At 39.7% G+C, this 20,708-nt stretch overlaps 1 protein-coding gene across 2 annotated transcripts in view; it reads right to left on the reverse strand.

Moving 5' to 3' along the window:
- The window catches only part of LOC111047540 (activating signal cointegrator 1 complex subunit 3), a 103,442-nt gene that overhangs the window by 30,302 nt on the left and 52,432 nt on the right, over nt 1-20,708 (reverse strand). For both annotated transcript variants that reach the window (XM_039432321.1, XM_039432322.1), the window contains 2 exons: nt 5,884-6,043; nt 4,280-4,415 (listed from right to left, as the gene is read on the reverse strand). In XM_039432321.1, the coding sequence (XP_039288255.1) occupies nt 4,280-4,415; nt 5,884-6,043 (296 nt within the window). The remainder of the gene's footprint in view (nt 1-4,279; nt 4,416-5,883; nt 6,044-20,708) is intronic.

Genomic DNA, 20,708 nt, shown 5'->3' on the forward strand with positions numbered 1-20,708 from the left:
CTATTCTTTCTCAACTTCCAGTTATCCTATCTATTCAGGAGCTTCCATAATTCTCACCAAAGCTACGATTGCTCTCGCAGCGTCTCCTGGCTTTTCCTTTGCTTCCTTTCCTTTCTGACTATCTATCAATACAATAACTGATCATGGATTTAGATGTGAAAACCCTGGAATCAGTGTTCAAGGAATTTAAAACTGAAATAATAAGAAATACTGAAAAAATTATTAAGCAGGAGATAAACGCTCTGAATATCGGCTCTCTGTTTGCAGAGCAGAATGCAAGAATAGACGCACTTGCAGATGAGAACAAAAGATTGAAGCAGGAACTTCAGAAGCAATATGAGTTCATTGATAGTTTCAGACGAGAAAATAACGTGATATTTTCTGGAATTAGTGAGGCTGAGGGCGAGAGTGGAGAACAGTCTATGAGTAAGATTCTAGATGTATGTAATCAAGTACTTAAAGTTGAGCTCAAGCCCAGTGACACCAACTTTGTGAGAAGAATTGGTAAGAAAAAGTTAAATAGCAATCGCCCAATTTTACTATCCCTGGTATCAAGATTTAAAAAAACATCAATCATGAAGCGGTGTGGGAAGCTGAAGAACACGAAAATATTTGTGACCAACGATCTGGATGAGAAGTCCCGGGAAAGATGTAGGGAGCTCAATGGAGTAAGTGGGAGACTCCGAGAGTCAAAGTCGACTGTCAAAATGAGAAGGAATGGCCTGGAAATTGATGGTGGATTTAACACGTAAGAAGACGTTAAACGGGATTTCATGGGAAACAAAGAGCTGAAGGATGGACTAGATAAGAATCATAAAAAAGAAAATAAAGATGCAGAGGAAGAACAGAAGAAGCACAGGAGAGAAGTAAATCCCGTACAAACAGTAAAAGTAAAGTTCAGTCAACGAAACAGGCCCTAGATCTCAGTCTTCTTGTCTCTCAGATGAATCATGAACCCGCAATAGTCAGCCCAACCAGTAGAAATATCGAAGAAACATTGATGAACCATTACAAAATCAAATTTATTTGAAATGAATGTGATTTATTATTTCTGATTTTATGAAAATTCTAGAAGACCTTGATATTCTCCTTTTGACATTAAGCTCCCTGTTCATATTCATGTATGATGAAGCGCTGTATTCAAAAATAATAACAAGGCAGAATAATGAAGACATGAATTGACAACCGGTTGAAAGCACATCGATGGCAGAGCAAGTGAAGGAATGATCTACAGAGTGGGAATCTGCTCTAGTATAATTTATTCTTTACAAAGGAAATTCGGCATACTTGTTCGCAGTGTAGTAATGAAGCGTCCCAGTGTCTAAATCAAGCCCAGTGAGTAGATCAATAAATTCCAAGTGCATACTGTAGGCAGGCAACATACTATCTATAACCTGCAATGAGTGAATTCAACTACTAGAGAATAACTTTTATTTTTATTCCATTAATTATGCTGCCAACCCACCCCAAATGTCACTCAAATGACCCGGGGCTTCAGCCAGCGACATCTAGGTGAAATGTGAAAAACAATGAAAAACTTGAAAATGTATCTGATTATTTTATTTTGTAATCTGTTTTTCTTGTAATTATTTTGTAATTGTTTGTCATAAATAAAGGCATTTTATTATTATTATTATTACTGCAACTTTCAGGATAAGTTATTGGTCGAATACTTAGGGGTTGTAGCTCAAATATTTTTAATGTAAACACCCATTGTGTGGTACATCATTTTAATGGTATTTTAAAAACAAGAAAGATGCCATCGATAAGAATGTTTTATGATACTTGTATCCAAAATGGCGGGTGATTGAAGTTTTAGTTTTTAAAGAAATGAGGGGTTGTAACTCAAATATTTTGAATGTAAACACCCATTGTGTAATACATAATTTTCAAGTCCATTCCGAAACGAGAAAAATGACATCAATAAAAATGTTCTATGATACTTGTATCCAAAATGGCGGCTGATGGAAGTTTTAGTTTTTAAAGAAATAATTGATGAAGTTTAATCAGCCGCCACTTTGGATCAAAGTATCATAGAATATTTGTATTGATGTCATCTTTCTCGTTTTGGAATGGCATTTGAAATGATGTATCACACAATGTGTGTTTACATTTAAAATATTTGAGTTACAACCCCTCATTTCTTCAAAAACTAAAACTTCAATCACCCGCCATTTTGGATACAAGAGTAACCGCCCTTGATGGGGGTTAAAGATCCCTAACTACTTTGAAGGAGTCATGGGAACTTGAGTAACAACGACTATCGGCTACGTAATTCATTTCTAATTTATCAAGTAATCCATTTTCAAGCAAACAAAATACATTGACCATTTAAACAAAAGTTTGATTCTAAAGGAACTATACGACCAATAAGATGTTGCTAACTATAAATTTTACTACAACAAGATCATCTCTAATTAGGGTCTCGGTCGGGTGAAAATGTTTTATAATGAGCTAGAAATGTTGGCACTCACCCACAGCTATCACTCCCACTGGTAATCCCGAAACACAGGACACTCACGTATCTCATGGTGCCGGAAAACTAACTTAACTTTTTGCAATATGGTTTTTGATCTGCTCGATATCTCGGTTGTTTAACGACTTGTTCCCCCTCTCGACGTGAGTGTGGTGGAAGGCCTAAGGCCCTGCTGCTAGTGGAGCAGTGAGTCGGTTGTCACTTGATTGGGCAAGCGGGTCTGTAGCCAGGTGTGCAGTATTCGTCTGTAAGAATATCTACAGGCTACCGCACATCCGCACATCCGCCGTGTCCTTGCCTCGTGGAGCCAGCCCCCTCATCCGTCACAACTAGCAAATATCCCTCAATTTGCTGCTTCTCAGAGTCATTTAGACATAAGTTAGCAGAATCTTATTGTCGCTGCAATAATACTACTTGCTCACTAAACTATATTTTCACACTAAAGTCCAACTACGGAAATTGTTATTTTAATATCATAGTCTTTTCTCCTGAAAAAATCTTAAATCTAAAACAGACAAAAAATCAATCAATAAAATAAGTACTTAAATCCTACCCATGTCACACAAGTATCATAGAACATTTTTATCGATGCCATCTTTCTTGTTCTATAAAGGCCTTTAAAATAATGTACCACACAATGAGTTTTTACATTAAAAACATTCGAGTTACAACCCCTAAGTCACCCCCTTTTGATGGGTTTAAATTCAGTTGTACGTCGAAAGGCAGAGTATTTGACCAATAACTTATCCTGAAAGTTACAGTATTATATCTACAACAGTCTCCAACTTAATGAAGGGTTCCCAACACATATGACTCACTCTGTATAATCATTGAGAGGATTTTTTAACTTGTAATGCCTCAGGAGAGGAAAGCCTGGTCTTTCATGAATCGATATAGATTCTTTACACTGAGAGAAAACACACATTAACGAGTAGAAGCCTATCTTTCTTCTTTAAATGATCGAAATTCTAATGTTCACTATCCAGCAAAATTGATAGATTTCAAAAAATGGATAAAATAAATTCTAATCTCTTGGCGATATAAATATTTTACTATATGCTCACTCAAACTGATACCATTTTTCAAAAATCTTTTTAATGCTCGGCAAGATGTTAACTATCGATTTATTGGATTATGGGAGAAACAACCGACAAATCGAATGTGTACTGTATTCTATATATCACTACTTTCAATATTGATGTTGGGGTGCACCAAATATGACTCCGCGCACTTATTCAGCCTTATGAAGTCTATGTTTTCTGTATGTATGTTTCTTTCCATACGTACCACAACTGGAATCTTTGACTACCCCTCAAGGGGAGAATGCTACCTATTAAGTTACCATAGAGAAATATTTATGATGTAAATAATGATGTGACACCGCACACGAAAGCTAGGAGATATCTCATGGTATAGGGCATTTATGCTCCAAACTGATGCTTCACTGTTAACTCAAGCTGATAGTCCCAATAGTTGTTTTTCGTGAAGCTATTATTATTATTTTATTATTATGTGACGTTGATAGTCTCTCATACTGTGTCGTTCTTAAACTCTCACCAGAACAAAACAGTAATAATAGACAGTAGTCGACAGTAATCGGTTTGAGTTAACAAAAACTCAGCTCAAGTTAACAAAAACTCAGCTCAAGTTAACAAAAACTCAGCTTGAGTTGACGAAAAATCAGCTTTAAATTTGGAACATAAACAACCTATACCATTGAGATATCTTCTTATACCATCTTTTCTCTACGATATTACGCAAAGTTAGTATAGTCTACTAAAGTTGGCTATTACGTAGGCCTACCTCTTGTATGCCCAACCAATCGGCGAGATCGCGAGCATTGGCGAGGGCCGTCGACAGACCGACCACTCGCAGAGTTCGACTGGTGTGCGACGCTATGAAGTTGGTCCGCGACACAATTACCTCTAGCACAGGGCCTCTGAAACAATGCCACATTGTCACACACTTAATCAGCTATATTATTAATGATATTAGCCTATAAAACAAATTATAATATTGTTATCATTTATATTGTTGTAACTAGTTTTTTGTAAAACTTGAATTTCAAACTCTTATGAAGTGAAAAATGCACTTACTATTAGCAGTGTATTGATAAATGAATGATTACATCTTTGACAGATGAATCTCAATATAACCAACTCCAAATAAAGAATTTGTAGCTTGTTCCATTCTAAATTTATTACTGCTTATCTACTATTATGTAAGAAATGTTGGTTTCCTCAACAAGGTAGCTTCCTTTCACTTCAACTCACGAACTGTAATGTGTATTCGAAGTTTACAGAGTGATATTCAAGGACTTGCTCCAGTAGGAAGGTCGATACAACAAAAAATAATTATCGATTCAGCTCAGTAATGGCTGTTCAATTGGCCATCTATACATATCTATCGCGTCCTACTTCTCACTGCAGATAGAATTGACACTTTAAAATATAAGTCAAATGTGCATAACTATTTTACACGTGGTAACAGAAATCCATTCATTAAACATCATCGGTTAAAATTTTCAGAGAAGAGTCCGATTGCTTATAACTTGCAACTTTTCAGCAAGATACCTAAAAATTTGTCAAAGTCAAGTAAGCCTAATTTTAAGAGAGATTTGTATGCATTTCTGGTTGATAAGGCATATGATAGTGTTGAAGAGTTTTTAAATGATAGGATGTTATAATTTGTTCAACTGTAAAATAACTGTTATTTGCATGTAAAGTGTAGAAGAATGTTATAATTTATGTGACATGTGCTATATTATTGTAAGCTCCTGTTATTCTATTTATTATTTTCTTTATTTTTCAATACCTGTTGACATTTCCAGTTGTAAAGTGTTTTGGCTTAATAAAATTGAATTGAGTTGAACAGTATATTAAATTATTTTAAATATCTATACTAACTTTTGCCTTCGCTCGCGATTTTTTTATATTGCGGATGATGCCCACATGAGCTTTTGACTTGTGCATGGGTAATGGAAAGTGCAAGATTCAAACTAACGACCAGATAGCGCTAGCAGACTGAAGGATGTACAGAAGCTTTATAATCGCTGAGAATTTATTTGAAGTCACTGTAGAAGGATGTAACGCCTTAGACGTCTCGACTATCCAGCATATTATAGGCCTGCTGTATTGTGGTAGTCATAAGATGGGGTGGCAGTATTCTTGACTTGGAAACCTCTTAATAAGAAATGCCTCTTAACAGCGAACGTATTTTGAAGTAATCTATTATTTCTCTATAAAGAGGTTCAACGGTATACAGATTGATTAAGTTTAAATGAGTGATTCTTCTTCTCCTTCTTTCTCCTCCTTACGGGGTATGAATGATTACTACCTGTTCCAAACCTCTGTGCCTCTAAAATCAAGAGAATGTAGTTTGTAGGGAGAATGTAGTTTGATCAGTACCTATCCTCTCCGAGCAGGTGTATCTCGTCGATGACAATGAGTGAGACGGCGCGCACATAGCCACGCGTCTGCCAGCTGCGAGAGATGCCGTCCCACTTCTCCGGTGTCGTCACGATCACGTCAGCCGACGCGATGGCACGAGCGTCAGGCGTCACGTCACCTGGTTCATTCAACATCACATTCATTTAATACAATGTACAAGTATACAGAGTATTACCATAGAGACAAATATGAGATAAGATACAAATATATTATACAATTATATAAGATACAAATATGTATCTGCATCTTTGAAAAAATACCTCAAAGCCAATGAAATAATCACTAATTCTCAATATGGTTTTCAAAAAGGAAAAGGCACTGAACAGCTTCTTGTCGAATTTACAAATGTAATTAACTGTCATCTTAATAATAGACTACATGAACTGGCTATATTCATTGACTATTCAAAGGCTTTTGATACCCTAGATCACCAGTTTCTTTTAAATGAATTGAATAAGATTGGTATTTCTGGTTACAATTATGATTGGTTCAAGAGTTATTTACATAACCGCTCGTTTCTTGTAAAATTAGATAAATACACAAGTCAATCTTATGGATGCGATGTAGGAGTACCACAGGGAAGTATACTAGCTCCTATTTTATATAACATTTACGTTAATGGATTGCCATCTGTGATAAAAAATGGAGAGCTATTTATGTATGCAGACGACACTGCTTTGATAGTAGCCCATAAAAATTTCGAAATACCGGAAAATTGATCCAAGATGACCATAATAATATTCTTCGATGGTCACATGATAAGAACTTGATTATTAATAAATCTAAGACAGTGGTCCTACACTTCAAAACACCCCATACTAAAGTTCTTAATCCTCCAGTTATAAAAAATCATGATTGTAAGTGTCTTTATTTGAATAATGGTGATCCCTGCACATGTACCCCTTTGAAAGTTACAAATAACACCCGTTACCTTGGTGTAATCTTGGATGATAAACTAAAATGGGAATTACATATAGATCATAATTCGAAAAAGTTACGTGCAATCAGTGCTCAAATCTTCTTTTTACATAGAAATATACCACCAGATTGTCTTTATCTTATTTATAAATCATTATCAGAATCCTTAATTAGGTATGGCATCGAGGCTTGGGGATGTGCTGCAAACTACCTTTTAGACAGGGTAGAGCGTATCCAATTCAGAACCCTCAAATGTATAATGTCCGTATCTAACCGATTAAATTTCACAATTCATGATAAACAATCCGTTCAAAGATTTTTTCACACACTCACTCCAAAAAATTCTATCTATATAAGTTAGTATTAATGTACAGAAATAATTATTCTTACCGACAATTTGCACCTATACCTCAATATAATCTTAGAGCATTCAGTGTATATTCAATTCCTAGATATAATAATTTGTACGGAAAAAGATCATTGAAATACACTATTCCAAAACTGTTTAATTTGCTCCCTATCATCATCCGAGATTATTCCAAGGAAGATATTTTCCAACTTATCATTGTGAATGATTTTAATTTGTGACACTACTACTCCAACACTTTAATGTACACTAGATAGTGAAAAATCATCAATTTTTATTTTTTTATTTTTATAAATACAAAATATTAGTTTGCTGGTAAAATGAATTTTAGTATCTGTGAAACACCGCCGCCTAAGAGTGACTATCTAATTTTTCATAATATATATTATTATATCATTTAATTTTCATATACTATATGGATGGATAATTAACGTTTGAGACTCCTGATCACTTATTGTATTTTTTATTTAGTATTATCCTTAATTCTGAATAAGATTAATATCTTTTGATGCTTACTTACTATAGAGTATCAAGTTTATTTTATTTTAAATTTAATTTAGTTTTATGATTTGAAGTTTTTGAGTTTTCCATTTTTTCCAATTCCCATTAACCCTATACCACCCTATTAATCATCCTTAGTTCATCTAATACCCCATACTCCTTTTTAAATTCCTAAACTCCCAGTTTCATGAAAAAGTTTTTTTCCTTAGTTTATTTTTTAAGTTAGCATTCATTCTATTTATGTATTTTTATTATCTGTAGGCACCTGCTGTAAAATCTTTTAGGTTTAGCGGGACCAATTTTGTAATGCATTTTACTGAATAAAATGATTGATTGATTGAAAGAAAAGATAGCATAAGAAGACATTGCATATCCATATCCCATCCCTTTATGTTCCAAATTTAAATCCGATAGTCCTAGTAGTACTTTTTCTTGAGCTACGAATTTGTAGAGCACAAACTAAATAAACTTGAGAAGCGCACCTGGTGGCATGTGGAAGTACTATTTCTCCTCTACACGGCTGCGCAGTTTGAAGGCGTTTTGTTCATCCAGTTTGGTTTGGTTAGTGAAAGTATGGCGTCGTGTTCTGGTGTTATGTCAACGCGAATTAAACAACGCGCTTTTATAGAATTTTCAACTGCTGAGAAAGTGAATCCTAGTGAGTTTCATCGTCGTTTAAAGGCTGTTTATTGTGACGAAACCGTTGATAGGTCTACCGTGAATCGATGGGTTATAAAATTTCGAGATTGCCAACCTGGAAAAGCCTCAATTGTTGACGAAACACGCAGCGGACGTCCAATCACTGCCACAGACGATAATCATCGTAAACTCGTCGAAGACTTGATTCAAAATGACCGGCGAATCACTCAACAGCGTATCGCAAACCAAGTTGGAATATCCAAGGAACGTGTCGGCTTCATTATTGAACAATTGGGATACAATCTTGCAATAATCTTGCAACATGACAACGCTCGGCCACACACTTCGCGTGCAACTTAAGAGGCTCTGAGAAACCTGAAGTTTGAACCGATTCCCCACCCTCCGTATTCTCCCGACCTTGCGCCTTGTGATTTTTATGTTTTCCCTCTACTTAAGAGAGACCTGAAGGGAAATCATTACAGCTCGGACAGTGAAGTGTAGGCAGCTGTCGCGTCGTGGGTTCGAGAAGAGTCGGAAGAATTTTTCAGTGACGGAATAAAAAAACTTGTAACACGTTGGGAGAAATGTGTAATGCTTAACGGTGACTATGTAGAAAAATAAATACATGATTTTGAAGTTAAAGGTTTGTACTTTAATTTATTTTTACCGAATCTTGCTATTTGCTTTTGTTTGCCTTCTACAAGCATATGTGCATTACTTATCAGACTACCCTCGTATATTATGACGCCGGTAATCTCTACTACTGTGCCGTTCTTACACTCTCACTCGGCCCAAACAGTAATAATAGACCGTAGTCGGCTTGAGGTAACAAAAAATCAGCTTGAAATCAGGAACATAAACGATCTATACCATGGGATATCTTCTTATGTTATCTTTTCTCTATTGTCACAAAGTGAATTTTTGTGACGGATGGAGAGCCGTAGTCCAGCGAAAAATTAGCGAAATTATTCTATTTTAGAATAGGAATAGGATCGTCTGCCGGATGTATTTTGTTAGATTTGTAGTTGTGTATATACATTATCACCATCGCCGTCAACCCCTTTAAATTAGCAGCATTCGTATCATCTAAACGATAAGCGGCTACCGAGTCGGGTCAGTATCGCTCTTCATGAAATTTCTGGAATAGAAATATTGTTTACCGGCCTGAATTAGTGTAGTAATTAGTATCAGTGTCGTCATTAGCTGCACCCTTATCATCAGCACTAGTGGATTCAAACCCTGTCACATGACTAGTGGCGTGATCGTCTTTTCAGACTCCCATTGGTCAGCAAGCCCCTTTTCCCCCGGCCTCCTAACTTTCAGCGACCCGGTGTGGCTTCAAGAAGACCTGGGAGAGTGCAGTTGTTCGGTGGTTGAGCGTGAGATCGGGTCGCGAATCTCCTCTCCTTACGACGTTACCGATACTAATTATTATTCTATCTTGTGTTAACGTAGAATATTGTAGGTCGAGTTCCGAACAACTCGGAGTTAGAATTCCCTGTGGGTTTTTCTTTCTTGTCAGCTATTTTTCCCAAATTCGTATCACTGGGGGTGAACGAGTTATTCTTGGTTTTGGAACCTGTAAGGGATCTCAAGTTTGTGCTACAAACAGTTGAGTGGGGAAATTTAGCTAGGCTCTTGAGCAAATTATTTTTGAGGGCTTAATTCTTAAGTCTCGACTCTGTCGCTTCACGACGTTTAAGTTTAGTGCGGGAATTTGTTTGCTATTCTCCGTATTTAATTCTGCAGTGATTCAGGTAACTGTATGTTAGGACTGGTCACTTGTGTGCATTTCCTCTTCTGTAATAAGGTAACCTCAGTTTTTTAGGGATGTATTTTCCTTATTAATTTTCATACTATAGAGTGGCCCTGTATTTTAAATTCGCTTAGCAGTTTCTGACTTGCTGTAATTCCAAGTAGGAAAAGCCCAATCCTTTTCCTAGAGAACTCAGGTGCAGCTTGAGCTCGTCCTCGTCGAAGTTTCTAGACTGCGACATCCTTTCTCTTCCTCTCTCTTAACTTTTCCTATTCTATAATCCTTCTAGCTCTCAGGTACAGCTTGAGGACTTCCTCGCCGAAGTTTCTAGACTGCGGCATCCTTTCTCTTTCTCTCTCTTAACTTTCCCTATTCTATAATCCTTCTAGCTCTCAGGTACAGCTGAGAACGTCCTCGCCGAAGTCCCCAGACTGCGGCATCCTTCTCTTACTTTCTCTTCACTTTCCCTATTCTATAATCCTTCTAGCTCTCAGGTACAGCTTGAGAACGTCCTCGCAGAAGTCCCCAGACTGCGGCATCCTTTCTCTTACTTTCTCTTCACTTTCCCTATTCTATAGTCCTTCTAGCTCTCAGGTACAGCTTGAGAACGTCCTCGCCGAAGTCCCCAGACTGCGGCATCCTTTCTCTTACTTTCTCTTCACTTTCCCTATTCTAAAATCCTTCCTGCTCTCAGGTGCAGCTTGAGAACGTCCTTGTCGAAGTCACAGACTGCGACGCTTCCCACTCTCAGGTGCAGCTTGAAACGTCCTTGTCGAAGTCACAGACTGCGACACTTCCTGCTCTCAGGTGCAGCTTGAAACGTCCTTGTCGAAGTTACAGACTGCGACGCTTCCCACTCTCAGGTGCAGCTTGAGAACGTCCTTGTCGAAGTTACAGACTGCGACGCTTCCTGCTCTCAGGTGCAGCTTGAGAACGTCCTTGTCGAAGTCACAGACTGCGACGCTTCCCACTCTCAGGGCAGCTTGAGAACGTCCTTGTCGAAGTCACAGACTGCGACGCTTCCACTCTCAGGTGCAGCTTGAGAACGTCCTTGTCGAAGTCCAGACTGCGACACTTCCTGCTCTCAGGTGCAGCTTGAGAACGTCCTTGTCGAAGTTACAGACTGCGACCTTCCCACTCTCAGGTGCAGCTTGAGAACGTCCTTGTCGAAGTTACAGACTGCGACGCTTCCTGCTCTCAGGTGCAGCTTGAACGTCCTTGTCGAAGTCACAGACTGCGACGCTTCCCACTCTCAGGTACAGCTTGAGAACGTCCTTGTTGAAGTCACAGACTGCGACGCTTCCTGCTCTCAGGTACAGCTTGAGAACGTCCTTGTCGAAGTCACAGACTGCGACGCTTCCCACTCTCAGGTGCAGCTTGAGAACGTCCTTGTTGAAGTCACAGACTGCGACCTTCCCACTCTCAGGTGCAGCTTGAGAACGTCCTTGTCGAAGTCACAGACTGCGACGCTTCCACTCTCAGGTGCAGCTTGAGAACGTCCTTGTTGAAGTCACAGACTGCGACGCTTCCTGCTCTCAGGTACAGCTTGAGAACGTCCTTGTCGAAGTCACAGACTGCGACGCTTCCCACTCTCAGGTGCAGCTTGAGAACGTCCTTGTTGAAGTCACAGACTGCGACGCTTCCCACTCTCAGGTGCAGCTTGAGAACGTCCTTGTCGAAGTCACAGACTGCGACGCTTCCCACTCTCAGGTGCAGCTTGAGAACGTCCTTGTCGAAGTCACAGACTGTGACGCTTCCTGCTCTCAGGTACAGCTTGAGAACGTCCTTGTCGAAGTCACAGACTGCGACGCTTCCCACTCTCAGGTGCAGCTTGAGAACGTCCTTGTTGAAGTCACAGACTGCGACGCTTCCACTCTCAGGTGCAGCTTGAGAACGTCCTGTCGAAGTCACAGACTGCGACGCTTCCACTCTCAGGTGCAGCTTGAGAACGTCCTTGTCGAAGTCACAGACTGTGACGCTTCCTGCTCTCAGGTACAGCTTGAGAACGTCCTTGTCGAAGTCACAGACTGCGACGCTTCCTGCTCTCAGGTACAGCTTGAGAACGTCTTGTCGAAGTCACAGACTGCGACGCTTCCACTCTCAGGTGCAGCTTGAGAACGTCCTTGTCGAAGTCACAGACTGCGACGCTTCCACTCTCAGGTGCAGCTTGAGAACGTCCTTGTCGAAGTCACAGACTGCGACACTTCCTGCTCTCAGGTGCAGCTTGAGAACGTCCTTGTCGAAGTTACAGACTGCGACGCTCCCACTCTCAGGTGCAGCTTGAGAACGTCCTTGTCGAAGTACAGACTGCGACGCTTCCTGCTCTCAGGTGCAGCTTGAGAACGTCCTTGTCGAAGCACAGACTGCGACGCTTCCCACTCTCAGGTGCAGCTTGAGAACGTCCTTGTCGAAGTCACAGACTGCGACGCTTCCTGCTCTCAGGTGCAGCTTGAGAACGTCCTTGTCGAAGTCACAGACTGCGACACTTCCTGCTCTCAGGTGCAGCTTGAGAACGTCCTTGTCGAAGTTACAGACTGCGACGCTTCCACTCTCAGGTGCAGCTTGAGAACGTCCTTGTCGAAGTACAGACTGCGACGCTTCCTGCTCTCAGGTGCAGCTTGAGAACGTCCTTGTCGAAGTCACAGACTGCGACGCTTCCTGCTCTCAGGTACAGCTTGAGAACGTCCTTGTTGAAGTCACAGACTGCGACGCTTCCTGCTCTCAGGTACAGCTTGAGAACGTCCTTGTCGAAGTCACAGACTGCGACGCTTCCACTCTCAGGTGCAGCTTGAGAACGTCCTTGTTGAAGTCACAGACTGCGACGCTTCCCACTCTCAGGTGCAGCTTGAGACGTCCTTGTCGAAGCACAGACTGCGACGCTTCCCACTCTCAGGTGCAGCTTGAGAACGTCCTTGTGAAGTCACAGACTGCGACGCTTCCTGCTCTCAGTACAGCTTGAGAACGTCCTTGTCGAAGTCACAGACTGCGACGCTCCCACTCTCAGGTGCAGCTTGAGAACGTCCTTGTTGAAGTCACAGACTGCGACGCTTCCCACTCTCAGGTGCAGCTTGAGAACGTCCTTGTCGAAGTCACAGACTGCGACGCTTCCCACTCTCAGGTGCAGCTTGAGAACGTCCTTGTTGAAGTCACAGACTGCGACGCTTTCTGCTCTCAGGTGCAGCTTGAGAACGTCCTTGTCGAAGTTACAGACTGCGACGCTTCCCACTCTCAGGTGCAGCTTGAGAACGTCCTTGTTGAAGTCACAGACTGCGACGCTTCCACTCTCAGGTGCAGCTTGAGAACGTCCTTGTCGAAGTCACAGACTGCGACGCTTCCACTCTCAGGTGCAGCTTGAGAACGTCCTTGTTGAAGTCACAGACTGCGACGCTTCCTGCTCTCAGGTACAGCTTGAGAACGTCCTTGTCGAAGTCACAGACTGCGACGCTTCCCACTCTCAGGTGCAGCTTGAGAACGTCCTTGTCGAAGTCACAGACTGCGACGCTTCCTGCTCTCAGGTACAGCTTGAGAACGTCCTTGTCGAAGTCACAGACTGCGACGCTTCCTGCTCTCAGGTACAGCTTGAGAACGTCCTTGTCGAAGTCACAGACTGCGACGCTTCCTCTCTCAGGTACAACTTGAGAACGTCCTTGTTGAAGTTACAGACTGCAACGCTTCCTGCTCTCAGGTACAGCTTGAGAACGTCCTTGTCGAGTCACAGACTGCGACGCTTCCTGCTCTCAGGTACAGCTTGAGAACGTCCTTGTTGAAGTCACAGACTGCAACGCTTCCTGCTCTCAGGTACAGCTTGAGAACGTCCTTGTCGAAGTCACAGACTGCGACGCTTCCTGCTCTCAGGTACAGCTTGAGAACGTCCTTGTCGAAGTCACAGACTGCGACGCTTCCTGCTCTCAGGTACAGCTTGAGAACGTCCTTGTCGAAGTCACAGACTGCGACGCTTCCTGCTCTCAGGTACAGCTTGAGAACGTCCTTGTCGAAGTCACAGACTGCGACGCTTCCCACTCTCAGGTACAGCTTGAGAACGTCCTTGTTGAAGTCACAGACTGCAACGCTTCCTGCTCTCAGGTACAGCTTGAGAACGTCCTCGCTGAAGTCCCCAGACTGCGGCATCCTCTCTCTTTCTTCCTCTTAATTTTTCCTACCCTGTATAGCGCGAGATCTCAGTTCCAGACTAGAGATCGTTCCCGTCGCGGTCCTCAGACCAGCGAGAGGTGTAGGAAACCTTATGTAGAGCAGGATCTCAGTCACAGATTAGAGATCGACCCAGTCGCGGTTCTCAGACCAGCGAGAAGCTTAGGAGAATCCTTGTAAACCCTTCCCTATCCTCTCATAGTAGTCGACATACTGACTATTAATTTAAAAACGTTTCGGACGATTGAGAGTGATTCCCATACCCTTAAGGGCAGTTACAGATTCCCTAATAACCGGCGCGCTGTCATCAGACTAGCGCGGAAATCCTGTTCAGCAGTTTCAGAATTGCTGAAAATCCTTTCGCAGCTGCAGGCTCGCGATTCAGAAATCCGACACCCGAACCTCATCCTTTGAGCTTTAGTTATCATAAAATTGAAATAGATATACTACCTTTAGCTAGCAGGTTCAGCTTGCTGAGAACTATATCGCGATTCACAGATCGCGAGTTATTGAACAAACCCCATAGTTACAGGAAGAACAATCCTATTAACGAATCTCCATTCCCCAGGCCCGATAAAATATTCCCTATACCTCTAACTCGGTATACCATATCCTGTACCTTATACCTCTTACGCCTCTCCAACCATATTGGTCTAATACCGGGTGCGCAGGTTCAGTCTGCACACCGACACCCCAGTTCAGATTGCGTACTACCTTTACAAATATAATTATTTGTGGGGATCTGATATCCGGATCCGTATCCTTGGTTAAGGTTCCTCAATTCTCCCTAACACCCAACCTGAATTCCAAGAGCCGAGGGCCGAATCGGCCAACAACGGCACGCGGCCACACACTCTTCCCTTCAATTAAATTCTTCGATGGTCACATGATAAGAACTTGATTATTAATAAATCTAAGACAGTGGTCCTACACTTCAAAACACCCCATACTAAAGTTCTTAATCCTCCAGTTATAAAAAATCATGATTGTAAGTGTCTTTATTTGAATAATGGTGATCCCTGCACATGTAGCCCTTTGAAAGTTACAAATAACACCGTTACCTTGGTGTAATCTTGGATGATAAACTAAGATGGGAATTACATATAGATCATAATTCGAAAAAGTTACGTGCAATCAGTGCTCAAATCTTCTTTTTACATAGAAATATACCACCAGATTGTCTTTATCTTATTTATAAATCATTATCAGAATCCTTAATTAGGTATGCATCGAGGCTTGGGGATGTGCTGCAAACTACCTTTTAGACAGGGTAGAACGTATCCAATTCAGAACCCTCAAATGTATAATGTCCGTATCTAACCGATTAAATTTCACAATTCATGATAAACAATCCGTTCAAAGATTTTTCACACACTCACTCCAAAAAATTCTATCTATATAAGTTAGTATTAATGTACAGAAATAATTATTCTTACCGACAATTTGCACCTATACCTCAATATAATCTTAGAGCATTCAGTGTATATTCAATTCCTAGATATAATAATTGTACGGAAAAAGATCATTGAAATACACTATTCCAAAACTGTTTAATTTGCTCCCTATACTATATACTATATACTATATGGATGGATAATTAACGTTTGAGACTCCTGATCACTTATTGTATTTTTTATTTAGTATTATCCTTAATTCTGAATAAGATTAATATCTTTGATGCTTACTTACTATAGAGTATCAAGTTTATTTTATTTTAAATTTAATTTAGTTTTATGATTTGAAGTTTTGAGTTTTCCATTTTTTCCAATTCCCATTAACCCTATACCACCCTATTAATCATCCTTAGTTCATCTAATACCCCATACTCCTTTTTAAATTCCTAAACTCCCAGTTTCATGAAAAAGTTTTTTTCCTTAGTTTATTTTTTAAGTTAGCATTCATTCTATTTATGTATTTTTATTATTTGTAGGCACCTGCTGTAAAATCTTTTAGGTTTAGCGGGACCAATTTTGTAATGCATTTTACTGAATAAAATGATTGATTGATCGAAAGAAAAGATAGCATAAGAAGACATTGCATATCCATATCCCATCCCTTTATGTTCCAAATTTAAATCCGATAGTCCTAGTAGTACTTTTTCTTGAGCTACGAATTTGTAGAGCACAAACTAAATAAACTTGAGAAGCGCGCCTGGTGGCATGTGGAAGTACTATTTCTCCTCTACACGGCTGCGCAGTTTGAAGGCGTTGTGTTCATCCAGTTTGGTTTGGTTAGTGAAAGTATGGCGTCGTGTTCTGGTGTTATGTCAACGCGAATTAAACAACGCGCTTTTATAGAATTTTTAACTGCTGAGAAAGTGAATCCTAGTGAGTTTCATCGTCGTTTAAAGGCTGTTTATTGTGACGAAACCGTTGATAGGTCTACCGTGAATCGATGGGTTATAAAATTTCGAGATTGCCAACCTGGAAAAGCCTCAATTGTTGACGAAACACGCAGCGGACGTCCAATCACTGCCATAGACGATAATCATCGTAAACTCGTCGAAGACTTGATTCAAAATGACCGGCGAATCACTCAACAGCGTATCGCAAACCAAGTTGGAATATCCAAGGAACGTGTCGGCTTCATTATTGAACAATTGGGATACAATCTTGCAATAATCTTGCATCATGACAACGCTCGGCCACACACTTCGCGTGCAACTTAAGAGGCTCTAAGAAACCTGAAGTTTGAACCGATTCCCCACCCTCCGTATTCTCCCGACCTTGCGCCTTGTGATTTTTATGTTTTCCCTCTACTTAAGAGAGACCTGAAGGGAAATCATTACAGCTCGGACAGTGAAGTGTAGGCAGCTGTCGCGTCGTGGGTTCGAGAAGAGTCGGAAGAATTTTTCAGTGACGGAATAAAAAAACTTGTAACACGTTGGGAGAAATGTGTAATGCTTAACGGTGACTATGTAGAAAAATAAATACATGATTTTGAAGTTAAAGGTTTGTACTTTAATTTATTTTTACCGAATCTTGCTATTTGCTTTTGTTTGCCTTCTACAAGCATATGTGCATTACTTATCAGCCTACCCTCGTATATTATGACGCCGGTAATCTCTACTACTGTGCCGTTCTTACACTCTCACTCGGCCCAAACAGTAATAATAGACCGTAGTCGGCTTGAGGTAACAAAAAATCAGCTTGAAATCAGGAACATAAACGATCTATACCATGGGATATCTTCTTATGTTATCTTTTCTCTATAAGGAAAGAAAAAGGAGAGTAGTTATTAACATGGATAATAGATTTCCATTTCCTCTATTTTTCAAAAAAACTTTTTATTTTCCTATGGCTATTCCATGGTATTACAAACAAAAATGTATAAGTACATAATATACAGAGTGACCCAAGAGGTAGTTTTGCCTGTCTTACATTATATGAATATTAGTTTTTTCCTAATTTATCGCCTTTTATAAAGAGATGTGAATGAGAATATTGCATGAAACCATTACTTGTCTTAAACCATTCTAGTAAGTATAATGAATGAATGAATAAGTTACACACATTGCTTCTCATGGGTTATTTGAAAATAATGCTGACCATAGGCTTGTTCCATCATGTTGAATTTCATGATTCCATAAATAAATAAAAACAAAATATGTTTCGTGTCCTACTAAGATAGTTTCACGTACACAAAACTACCAAAATTATTACAATTGGAATTCAATTTATTTGCCAATACTACAAACATTACAAATTATCTTCAATTGAGGCTAGTTGAAAGTTTAATAAATTATTTTAAAAAATCTAGGAGACTGTTTCTAGGACACTTATTAAATCAAATAACCCGGTTTCTAGGACACTTATTAAAATCGAATAACCCGGTTTCTAGGACATTTATTAAATCTGATAACCCGGTTTCTAGGACACTTATTAAATCTGTTAACCCGGTTTCTAGGAAACTTATTAAATCTAATAACCTGGTTTCTAGGACACTTATTATATCTAAAAACCCGGTTTCTAAAAACTTATCAACTCTTAATGTATCAAGGACCATTAGATTTAATCAGTGTGCTAGAAACCGGGCCTAATTTTACACTAGAGCTCAACAAATAAGAAAAAGTCCTCTTTATGATCCATCACCTATATAAACAATCCAAAGGTGCTCCGCACTCGCTTCGATCATGAACGTTACGCGAGATGCTACGCAAGGGTTCGCTAGAGTTTCGAATTATGTTCGAAGGATGATCGCGCGCTTGTATTGTTGACATCCCTACAACCTAACCTCACAAAATGTGAAACGTTCAATCCAGCTGATCGGGTGACGAAACTAAATAAATTATTCTGACCAGGGGATTGCTGGGTAGCCTAATTTATATAATAAATTTATGATAATTATTATGTTTGTTGCATTTATGATGTTTTATTACGAAAAAGATTATGTCTATCAATGTTTTGAAAGGTGAAAGGCTTGGTTGGGAGTTTGGCTTCTTACTTCTAAATTCATCCCCTTTCCAAGCCCTTCTTCCTATCACCTTCTTCATCTTCGACATGCTTAGATCTATTATTTCTAGAATGGCACCTTTCCATTGACTCAGCTTTGTGCCATTCTCTTGCAGTGCGCGGTTAAAAGGATGATGGGTACACCTTGCTTCAGTAAGATGTCAATCTGTCATCCTGTCGTCGCGCGCTACTTTCTTTCTCTATCCTGTCCTCCCTACCTTGGGAATATTCTTCTTTTTTCATTTTATTTTGTTTTCCGGCCAACGACCTTAAAGGCGGATGAGGAGAAATCCCAACGGCGGAGAGGGCGGAAGAGCCAAACAGCGTCTGTACCCAGATTGGGCGGCTGATATTCAAGGGAATAAACCCCAAATTCTGGTCCTCCTAGTAAGGGGGTTTTGCGATAGGCCAGTACCCTATTCATAGAAAAATTTATATCACTTGCAGTACCCAAAATAGCCTCGGACAGGACAGGATTATCGGAAATATAAACAGGATTGCCCAAAATAAAGAACGGAAATGGATTGCTGAAAAATTAAAAATAGCCACATGGAATGTAAGAGGAATAAGGAATAAAGAAATAGAACTCTGCAAAGTGTTTAAGATTCAGAAAATAAACATTGCCGCTGTAACAGAGACAAAAATGAAGATGACTGGCTCAAAGTATATCGAAGATTATGCTATGTTTTATAGTGGTGTGAATCAGGAGAGCAGGGCAGCCAAGGGTGTGGCCATTTTTGTTGATAGAACGTGGGAGGAGAGAATTGTAGACTACAATTTCATTAATGAAAGAATTCTCACTATCAAATTCAAGTATGATCGTGGCCACCTAGTGATAATAGGAGTCTACGCACCTGAAGAGGGAAAGGATGAAGAAACTGCCACATTTTATGACGAACTACAAAAAGAATTAGAGAAGTATAAGAAATATGGGGTGGTAATAATGGGAGATCTCAATGCAAGAGTTGGAGTAGAACCAATCAACAATGTAGTCGGAACTTTTGGTGAAAATGTGAAGAACAGAAATGGAGACAGCCTTAGAGAATTCTCAACTTTTAATGAATTGAAAATTATGAATACTTTCTTCCGGAAGAAAGAAATACACAAGTTTACATGGGCAGCACGTGGAACAAGATCTTTAATAGACTACATGATAGCTAATCAAAATATAGCAAGACAGATTACTGATGTGAATGTGCTCCGTGGCTTCGATATCTTTTCAGACCACTATTTAGTTGTTGGTAAAATTGATTTGTTTACACGATGGAAGAAAACCCATACAAAAAAGGAATCAAACAATACAAATAGAGACGAAGTTTTCAAAGTGTATCTATTAGAGGAAGATAGTATCAGGCATCTCTATCAACAACGCATAAATTCCTACATCCAGGACACTCCAACGGAAGAAGATATTGAGACTGAATGGAACAATATTAAAAATATAATAGTAAGAAGTGCGAATGAGGCTGTTGGTAAGAAAAGGAGATATAGAAGTCGGAAAGGTTTAAAGATTTGGACAAATGAGATAGAGGAAGCAATTAATGAGAAAAATAAAACATACCAGAAATATTTGGGAAATCAAAATGAACAAAACAGGGCCATATATCGAGTTGCAAGAAATAAAGCCTCAAGAATTGTGAAAAAAGCTCATCAGGAAGCATGGGAAAAATTTATAACAACCATTGAACATGATCTACATGGACGTCAGTCATTGGCATACAAAGTTATGAAAGTTTTGAATAAGAGTGAAAGAGACATGGTGAAAACTGATTGTATTGGAACTGACGAATGGATTAAACATTACAAAGAGCTTTGGTGTGAAGAAGTAGAGCCAAATAGGTTGGAGGCCATATGTGAGAACTGCTGTATTGATCCAATTACAATAGAAGAGCTATTAAATGCCTTGAAAAGCACAAAAAATAGGAAAGCCCCAGGTTTGAATGGGGTAAATATGGAACTGTTGAAGTATGGAGGAATCCTTCTACACCATAGAATACTACAT

This window comes from Nilaparvata lugens, chromosome 7 (genome assembly GCF_014356525.2).
Source record: "Nilaparvata lugens isolate BPH chromosome 7, ASM1435652v1, whole genome shotgun sequence".
Lineage (NCBI taxonomy): Eukaryota > Metazoa > Arthropoda > Insecta > Hemiptera > Delphacidae > Nilaparvata > Nilaparvata lugens.